The sequence below is a fragment of the Triticum dicoccoides genome, chromosome 1B (genome assembly GCF_002162155.2).
Source record: "Triticum dicoccoides isolate Atlit2015 ecotype Zavitan chromosome 1B, WEW_v2.0, whole genome shotgun sequence".
Lineage (NCBI taxonomy): Eukaryota > Viridiplantae > Streptophyta > Magnoliopsida > Poales > Poaceae > Triticum > Triticum dicoccoides.
The window spans coordinates 414851468-414861852 of record NC_041381.1 but is presented as its reverse complement, the minus strand read 5'-3'; the positions used below and the strand labels follow the sequence as shown (position 1 = coordinate 414861852).

The window sequence follows — 10385 nt, the reverse complement described above, 5'->3', positions numbered from 1 at the left end:
GGACGCCGCCCCGACCCCGCCGCCCGGACGCTGCCCCGCCGCCCCGACGCCGCCTCGACCCCTGCCTCTCTACGAGGAGGTAACCCTAACCCCACCCGCGCACGTGGTGATCTAAGGTTATAGGGTATAGATCAGTGCACGCCCGTCTTTGTCTGTTATCTTTGATCCATGCTTGGTATGGAAATGTTGCTCTCCGATCTCCTTAGGGCGATTCTATGACTTGCTTGTGGTGTTTGGTAATTTAGTGCAACTCTGCCTGCTCATATCTGGAGTATGAAGAAAATTGGGTGATTTTGTGCAGTCCTTTAGCTTGCTGTAGACTTGTAGATATGTAGCGAAAGCAAGTAGGGTTTGGTATGTGACTTTTGTAGCTTTTATTATGATACATTCTTTAAACATGTGCTATGGTTTACCTATTATTAGCATCCGTAGCGGGAATGGTTGCCGATCTCTGTTGGACACACTCGGATGGCAGTTCGGTGTGTGCATCAGATAACTGTATCCATTTTAGTTCTGCTTGCTCTGATTAAAGTGGAAAGTACTGCCGTTATCTTATATGTTGTTCTGTTAGGATTGAATACAACAAGAGACGTGCCCATTTCTGTTATAGTACCCCTGAATAAAATGGTAAATACTGCAGTTATCATATACAATCTCTCAGGAGTGAATACCACAAGAAGCGCATTTTTGTTAATATCCCCTGCTTCCTGATGTATTTGTTTCTTGGTAAAAGTGAACTTCCAATGAATATTTTTGTGCTGGAGCAGGCTGGAGGGGTATTCGGCTGTGCACATTTAATTATAGTATCTGGTGGAGATACCCTGTTCAAGGACAGGGGGGCGGGGGTGTGAACTTTGTGAAATCCTGTCCTATTGATGACTTTGCAAACTTATCAGGAGGTGGTGTTAGGAAATCTAAACAGTTTAAACTATATAGGAAGACATTTATAGGTTAGAAACAATCTGTTCTACTTCTGCAGATTATCTAGATAAGTGATGAAGTTTACTTAGTATAGTATTTTTTTTTCTGTCACTTCTTTATCTACCAAAAGTGTGAACCCATGGTATGAGCCACTAATGCAAGCATCGTCATTCTTTTCTGAGTTTGTCTAATTCACATCTAAATGTTTTCTAAGGATGTCACATCTAAGCTCCCACAAATAACGCAGCAACAAGGAACAAAAAAAAAGCTGGGGCAAAAAAAATACACCACAAACATAGTGGACACAAGGTTAGACGTGACATAAATGTGTCCTAGACAGACCCTTCTTTTCTTAGTGAAACATCAACTTTCCAAAGACAATATTCCAAACTGGACAGTTGATACATAGAGCTATTTTACTTTAACATTTAAAGTGTGGCTGCAAATCTGGGATGCAGGAGGTGAAAATTCATTGTCTAATCTGTTTCTCAGTTTCCTCTTTCAGAAACGAGAGATTTTTCAAGACCTTGCTCCACTGCTGTGGCACTCCTTTGGCACTGTTGCTGCACTGCTCCAGGTAGGTTACAGTTATTGCACTGTTCTATATTCAGTCGCAATGGCAAGAGTACATATGTACTTGTGCAGTTCTTGTTATTTAAGTAAGGGTGGTTGTCCATGTGTATTGATTATTTCAATATGAAATTATTGATGGTTCTGCACATTTTCCTTATTCAGTCTGTCATGCTGTTTTGAAAATTTATGCAGGAGATTGTGTCAATTTACCCTTCACTTTCACCTCCTACTTTGTCGCCAGTTGCATCAAACCGTGTCTGCAATGCACTTGCACTTCTTCAGGTATGCTTTTACATGAGAAAGAAAAGGAAACCCTCACTCCTGGTGGGCCTTGTGGTGGATTGAGAATACTACTGCTTTCATATCATGCTTGCTTGCCATCTGCCCCTCAATTTCATTTTACTTTTTTTTAATTGCAGTGTGTTGCTTCACACCCTGAGACCAGGATCCCTTTCTTGAATGGTACTGAGCGCTGCTGTTTCTATGCCAAGTCTTAAATATTTCCATTGTTTATTGTTAAAAAGCTTTCCTCATTTTGGTGACTTTACAGAATAAGTAAATCTTAACTAGCAGTGGTTAATAATTAAGTCTTCTTCTTTTTCCTTTGCAGCTCACATCCCACTGTACCTGTACCCGTTCCTGAATACTACCAGCAAGACAAGACCTTTTGAGTACTTGAGGCTTACCAGCTTGGGTGTTATTGGTGCTCTTGTGAAGGTAAATTAAAACTAGATACTTATGCAAACTAGGAATGGATGGTCCATATAGATTTTTGCTTTAAATGGTGAGAGGGTTGAACCAGAGGGGAAAACAGTGATGGGGATTGGCTGTATTCTTTCTTTTTTTTGTAGACTATATCTTGTTCTTTTGGTATTCTCATTCCAGTAATCCAGTCATTTTAATCAAATGGACTGGTTGGGATTGGATCCCAGGAATCTCAACAGGAACTGTTATTTTTGAAGCAAACAGGCTAATGATTTGTTAGAAATTATATTGTTTCTTCTTTTGGATATCCGATTCTGATATGTCAGAAAGACAACATATCAAAAGTTAGCAATGACCAAACTGGCATGTAACAGAGACACTATAAAAGATAGCCAACATCGAGTTAGGCCAACATAACAGTGAACAAAACTACTGTCAATCAGCTCAGTTCTAGTGCTGTTGGATTTTTCTCGATTGTATTCTTGCAGTTTTGAAAATTCAGTTTATTCGGTTACTGAAAATTCAGTTAATTCAGTTAGGCACACAAATTTCAGAACTTTTGTGTGCCCTAGTACTTGGTGTTTGTAGAAAACCAGGAGTGTCAATGGGACTAGAATTCACTTGTTCTTATCTGGGTTTGTAAAATTTGTTCATGTACTGAACTACTAATGCCTTGTGATGCTCTGAATTACTTGTGATGCCTCTGAATTACTTGTGATCACATTGAGAAAGACTTGTAAAGATGATGATCATCTTTAACAGAAAACAATTTGTGATGATTTTGCTAGTTTGTTGGGTTTTGTCTCCGACCATCGTGTCGTGATGATTTTGCAGGTACCCCGAGAGGCCCTTGAGTTTGCCGGAATGTCGATTAACTTCCGTTCCGGCAAATTCGGGTACTCCATATGTCCTATTTTCAGCAAAGGTCATGCTGAAATTTTCCGTAAATTTTAGCATGACTTTGCTAAAAATAGGACATATGGGGTACTTGTGACTAATGCATGGGCCGGGGTATCTTAGTAGTTAATTAAGTAGGATCAAGTGCCCCGGCGTACTTGTGACTAATGCATGGCTTTTAGGGTGCCTCGGTGTCGATAAAAACCGAAATGATGAAAAGTTAGGCTTTTAGGGTGCCTTGGCGTCGAAAAACCCTCAATGATAAAAGCTTAGATTTTAGGATGCCTCGGTGTCGACAAACCCTAAATGATGAGACCATGATCTTGTTCCTTGACAATAACCAACTTTTTGACCAAACTTTGTTTCTATTTAGAGAGAAACATGGCCCACAACGATGAGGCCGGGGGTTCGGGCGGCAAGGCATTCTGGGAGCTGTCCCAGGAGATGGAGGAACAACCTCACTTGTATGAGGCCGCCGCCTTTCCCACCGATCCTGAGACCACGGATGGTGCCGCCGAGGATGACCACACTGATGCCACCACTGATGGTGCCGCCGAGGATGCCACCACTGATGATGGCGGCGCACGCACAGATAGCAGCCAGCCGAAGAGGCAACGGAAGGACCGGCGCCCGATCGTGCTCCGCACCCTCAAGGAGGAAGTTACTGAAGTGGACTCCAACGGGAATCCAACGGCGCCCGAATGAATAGTCAAGGGGTACTCGCTTCAGCTCGGGTGCATTGTCCGGAGCACCGTCTCGATCAACACCGAGAACCTGAGGCATCCTGGCCGGGGGAATTTGCGCCACCTCCTCTTCACGAAGCTGCACGAACGATACAAGTTCCCCGCTGAATTCGAAAACACAAGCCTCAAAGGGAATAAAGTGAACAATGCTGCCCTCACGAAGATGAGCAAGGCCCTGTCTACTTGGAAAAGCAATGTGAAGAGAATGATCGAGAAAGGTGAGAGTTATGAGAAGATCAAGGAGAAAAATCCTTCGATCACCGAAGATGACTACAACGACTTCAAGATCAATTGCTCGAGCACCGCAAGCTCCCAATCAAGTGAGTGGGGGAAACAAATGCGGGAGCTGAACATAGGGGAACACACACTCGGTCCCGGCGGTTACAGAGTGGCGGAGCCTATATGGGACAAGGAGGAGGCGGACCATGCCGAGCAAGGCCTACCGCCCCTCTTCGATAAATACGGTGACAAGCAGACCAGGAACTTTGTCACGGATCCGAAAACAAAGGAGCTTACCACGGATCCGAAGACCAGGCGGCTTGAGCTTGTTCTGGTAAGGAATACACCCCCGCGTAATTAGCTCCATATGGTTGCATTCTAATTAATGAAGCCGAATTTCTAAATGGTTCACATTCCTTCCGCAGGCGACTGAAAGCAGTAGCGCGGGGTCGACTCAGAGCAACCCTTGGGACACCACTCTAAATAGGGGGTTGAATATAATGAAGAACAAGGATAAGCTCAGTAAGCCGACGTCAGCTGGTCGTGTGGCCGGCAAAGGCTTGTCGACAAAATGGGGGTCATACTATACCGCTGGTGTGCGGAAGGAGAAAAAGACCAGCTCGGAAAGCCAGGCGCGAGAGGTTCAAGAACTCAAGGCACAGGTGGCGCGGATTCCGGAGATTGTCCAAGAGCAAGTGGAACAACGACTCGGAGCGACGATCACCGCCCTTGTGCCTACCTTGATCTTGGGGTTGAGTGCGTGGATTGCGGGCGGCCAACAGGGGCCGCCCCCGATTCCTAGCTTCACGGCCAGCAACTCGCATAATGCGATGGCGGGGCCATTGGTGCCTCCGGCGGAGGCGGCATTGGTGTCTCCGACGCCGGCACGGGAGCTTAATGCACCCGGGTGTACGCCGGCCGGCACCTCTTCAGCAAGCGGCCGCTCCGTCAACTGCACGCCCGCCGTTGGCGGTGCCTCGACATTAGCCGAGCTCGACGCCATCATCACGGTAACTAATTAAGCCTCTCTCGGCCGAGGACTTCATCTCCTTGCCTTTGACTGGGCATCCCTGACACCCTACATGTTTTCGCAGGGCGCCGCCGACGTTCCGTGCACTCTCCTCCACTTCGTGAACAACGAGTTGGTCGATGTCGCCAAGGGCAAAATCGTTCAACCGGGCAACCCCTTGTTCCACGGTACCCAGATGCCACCCAACTTGTTTAGGGTTCAACTGGTTCGGGTGCTGCCAGGCTGCGACGACTTGTTACCTCCGATTCGACCCGTCGGGGCCGACGATGATGACGTGATGACCCTCAGCGCCTGCCTGAGCTGGCCCCTGCTTTGGCCGAAGAGCCAGATTCGTTTGGGGGCGGGGGACACCAGCCCAAAGACAACACCGCCAGTCGTGCCGGCGCCAAGTCGGCCCCATGGCAAGACCGCCGTAACGGTGCCGGACATCCCTATGCCACTGGATCCAAACATGCATATGGCACAGGATCAGAACGACGATGACGATGACGATGATACATTTGGCAACGTCGATCAGTACTTTGCCGAGCATGGGTACGATGGCGACTTCATGGGGCCTCCTTCTCAAGAACAAAACCCAACAAAAGACGTGTGCGATCTAGCTCGTACCGCGGAGAAGCCAAGTTGCAACAGGCGCCATATGGCGTTCAGCTCTCAGGAGACGCCTCCAGCTGCCGACTTCACCGAGCCTCAGATAGGCGAGGTGCGAAATATTATCAGCCCCAACACACTCAAGAAGGCGGTCTGTGAGCAGAACTCGGTCCCATTACAGGAGAAGAAGAAGGCACGCAAAAGAAAGACTAAGAAGGGTGCGAGCCAGCCGGCACCGAGTACGATCCGTGCTCAGGACGGGCCACCTTCACTGCAGGATATCTCGAGGAGGGTGCATGTGGCGGGTAGGGCGATGCTACCACCAAATATGCTCAATGCTGCAACCGGTGCTATGCGGAGTCTGCACGACAGTGTTCTTTCTTTGGAGAAGCGGCGTCTCAGAGAGAAGGATGTGGCATACCCGGTTTTCGTGGCCAAGGTGCCAGAGGGCAAGGGCTTTGTGGATGGGGACATCGGGGTACGATCGTCCTGCGGTTTGATGACATCTTTGCTATGTTTAACCTTCATCCGCTGCACTACACCTTCGTTCGGCTATTTTCGCTGAGTATGGAGATGCGGATCATTCGCGACAAGACCCCGGACATCGTGATAGTCGACCCCTTCTACATGCGTGCCAAGATCTTGGGCAGCGCTGGGGACCGGCAAGTCGCGAGTTCTTACCTCGAAGGCGTCATTCTGGCAAACCAAGATAAGGATAACTTCCTCGTGCCTTACTTTCCCGAGTAAGTCCACCCTCAACCGGCCCGTAACATATGAATTCTTACTTTTCGATCATTTTTCTTTTAACATTCCGTGTTTTCTGCAGTGACACACGTTGCACGCTCATCCTCCTAAGCCCCAAATATTCCATGGCCACGTATTTCGACCCGGACCGTCAGTCGAACGTAGACTACACAAATGTCAAGAAGGTTCTTGATGATGTTCTCCCCGGCTACGCCCAATCTGGAGGCACCTTCACCAGGCCTATTCGTAAGTACGGCAAGCACGTGTTCTCCCACAATACGACGTTCTGCTGCGTCAAGCAGCCGCCTGGCGGTCAGAAGGGTGCCTACTACGCCATCCATCACATGCGGGCGATCGTACGGGACCATCATCAACTTCTGCTACCGAGTAAACTCCAAGATTGGGCCGCGAGCGTGTCGGCAATCCAGGACGCGGACCTCCGACAAGAATTCTTTCGCATCCAGTCGGAGTTTGCGGAAATCATCCATCAAGATGTCCTTCGTACCTCGGGGCAGTTCTACCTCAGAAATCAACCGTCCAACAGTGACATCGACACAATCCTACAAATGCAGGATGACAACGTCCGTTCTTTCATGACTCCCACGATAGACGGCGGCTTCATCCACGCTCCGGTCCCTTGAGTCGAGTTGTCTAGTTCTGAAACATCGATTGGCTCATGTTGTAATTAAACTTTAATGAACTTGTAGTATGTCTCTTTGGTTTTGAGAGTCGTTCAACTTAGATGTAATCGATGCTATTAATGTCTTGCTTTTCTCTTCCGATCGTTCTGTTGCATAATTATATATTGCTTATGTATTGTCTGTGAATTGGTACTAACGTTTCGTTTGGCTAGTGCATAGCGATGCCGACGTATGTCGTGTACAAGGGTAAGGTTCCCGGAGTCTACGATGACTGGGAGGAGTGTCGGAGACAGGTTCACCGATTCAGCGGTAACAGTTACAAAGGGTACACCACTAGGGCCGAGGCCGAATCTAGATACGCCCGCTATCTAGCGGGAGAGGGGAGGGAGCGTTGGAGGAACCGGATGAAGACGAGTTTCATCGTGATGATGCTCATCGTGATGACCGCAGCTCTCTTCTATGTGATGGTAGTTTAGATGATCGATATCGACTTGTAATGCGAAGACAAACTCGCTACTCGCGGTCTCGAGACTTGTAATATAATGTTCTATCTTTGTTCGGTCTTTTTAATTCGGAGACTAATATGATGAATTGTATTCGGAGACTAATATGATGAATTGTATTCAAAGACTAATCTTCTATTGTATTTGATGAATCTATTGTTGATGTGTGCTGTCTATATTTTGTCAAATTATACATTTTGTAACCTGTGCAAAAAACAGAAAATAAAAAAATAAAAAAAAACCTAATATTCATACTAATGGCGCATCACCCGACAGTGCGCCATTAGTATGACAGTGCATACTAATGGCGCATCACCGGGTGGTGCGCCATTAGTATGCTGCGGTTACTAATGGCGCATCCAGAGGTGGTGCGCCATTAGTATGCCAAAGCACCTGGGTATACATGCCCCCTGGGAGGCATACTAATGGCGCACCCTCGCATATACTAATGGTGCACCAGGTGGTGCGCCATTAGTATACCAGATACTAATGGCGCACCAGGTGGTGCGCCATTAGTAAAAATTACTAATGGCGTGCTATCAATGGCGCACCAGTGATGCGCCATTAATGGCCATATTAGGTGCGCCATTAGTAGTGGTATTTCTAGTAGTGATTGCTAAAGTTCGTTGTTTCGAAGCACCACATGATGATCGGGTGTGATATATCCTTACGTTCACATACAACGGGTGTAAGACAGTTTTACACATGCAAAACACTTAGGGTTAACTTGACGAGCCTAGCATGTACAGACATGGCCTCGGAACACAAGAGACCGAAAGGCCGAACATGAGTCGTATGGAAGATATGATCAACATGGAGATGTTCACCGATGATGACTAGTCCGTCTCACGTGATGATCGGACACGGCCTAGTCGACTTGGATTGTGTAACACTTAGATGACTAGAGGGATGTCAATCTGAGTGGGAGTTCTTTAAATAATTTGATTAGATGAACTTAATTATCATGAACTTAGTCTAAAATCTTTGCAAAATATGTCTTGTAGATCAAATGGCCAACGCTCATGTCAACATGAACTTCAACGTGTTCCTAGAGAAAACCACGCTGAAAGATGATGGCAGCAACTATTCGGACTGGGTCCGGAACCTGAGGATCATCCTAATAGCAGCCAAGAAAGATTATGTCCTAGAAGCACCGCTAGGTGAAGCACCCATCCCAGAGAACCTAGACGTTATGAACGCTTGGCAGTCACGTGCTGATGATTACTCCCTCGTTCAGTGCGGCATGCTTTACAGCTTAGAACCGGGGCTCCAAAAGCGTTTTGAGCGACACGGAGCATATGAGATGTTCGAGGAGCTGAAAGTGGTTTTTCAAGCTCATGCCCGGGTCGAGAGATATGAAGTCTCCGACAAGTTCTATAGTTGTAAGATGGAGGAAAACAGTTCTGTCAGTGAGCACATACTCAAAATGTCTGGGTTGCACAACCGCCTATCCCAGCTGGAGATCAACCTCCCGGACGAGGCGGTCATTGACAGAATCCTTCTGTCGCTCCCACCGAGCTACAAGAGCTTTGTGCTGAATTACAATATGCAGGGGATGGTGAAGACCATTCCTAAAGTATTTTCAATGCTGAAGTCAGCAGAGGTTGAAATCAATAAAGAACATCAAGTGTTGATGGTCAATAAGACCACTAAGTTCAAGAAGGGCAAGGGTAAGAAGAACTTCAAGAAGGACGGCAAAGATGTTGCCGCGCCCGGTAAGCCAGTTGCCGTGAAGAAGTCAAAGAATGGACCCAAGCCTGAGACTGAGTGCTTTTATTGCAAAGGGAAGGGTCACTTGAAGCGGAACTGCCCCAAATACTTAGCGGACAAGAAGGCCGGCAACACTAAAGGTATATGTGATATACATGTAATTGATGTGTACCTTACTAGTACTTGTAGTAACTCCTTGGTATTTGATACCGATGCCGTTGCTCATATTTGTAACTCACAGCAGGAGCTGCGGAATAAGCAGAGACTGGCGAAGGACGAGGTGACGATGCGCGTCGGGAATGGTTCCAAGGTCAATGTGGTCACCGTCGGCACACTACCTCTACATTTACCCACGGGATTAGTTGTGAACCTCAATAATTGTTATTTAGTGCCAAGTTTGAGCATGAACATTGTATCTGGATCTCGTTTAATATGAGATGGCTACTCATTTAAATCCGAGAATAATGGTTGTTCTATTTATATGAGAGATATGTTTTATGGTCATGCCCCGATGGTCAATGGTTTATTCTTAATGAATCTCGAACGTAATGTTGCACATATTCATAGTGTGAATACCAAAAGATGTAAAGTTGATAACGATAGTCCCACATACTTGTGGCACTGCCGCCTTGGTCACATTGGTGTCAAGCGCATGAAGAAGCTCCATGCTGATGGACTTTTAGAGTCTCTCGATTATCAATCATTTGACACATGCGAACCATGCCTCGTGGGCAAAATGACCAAGACTCCGTTCTCCGGAACAATGGAGCGAGCAACCAACTTATTGGAAATCATACATACTGATGTGTGTGGTCCAATGAGCGTTGAGGCTCGCGGAGGATATCGTTATGTTCTCACTCTCACTGATGACTTGAGTAGATATGGGTATGTCTACTTGATGAAACACAAGTCTGAGACCTTTGAAAAGTTCAAGGAATTTCAGAATGAGGTAGAGAATCAACATGAACGAAAGATAAAATTCTTACGATCAGATCGTGGAGGAGAATATTTAAGTCACGAATTTGGTACACACTTAAGAAAATGTGGAATCGTTTCACAACTCACGCCGCCTGGAACACCTCAGCGTAACGGTGTGTCCGAACATTGT

At 46.7% G+C, this 10385-nt stretch overlaps 1 protein-coding gene across 1 annotated transcript in view; it reads left to right on the top strand.

Annotated features, from left to right (window-relative positions):
- Nucleotides 1-2240, top strand: part of LOC119350432 (CCR4-NOT transcription complex subunit 9-like) — a 155543-nt gene extending 153303 nt beyond the window's left edge. The window contains exons 3-6 of the mRNA XM_037618271.1: nucleotides 1331-1498; nucleotides 1687-1776; nucleotides 1914-1956; nucleotides 2105-2240. Of these exons, the coding sequence (XP_037474168.1) occupies nucleotides 1331-1498; nucleotides 1687-1776; nucleotides 1914-1956; nucleotides 2105-2220 (417 nt within the window). The 3' untranslated portion in view covers nucleotides 2221-2240. The remainder of the gene's footprint in view (nucleotides 1-1330; nucleotides 1499-1686; nucleotides 1777-1913; nucleotides 1957-2104) is intronic.
- The last annotated feature ends 8145 nt before the right edge of the window (nucleotides 2241-10385 follow it).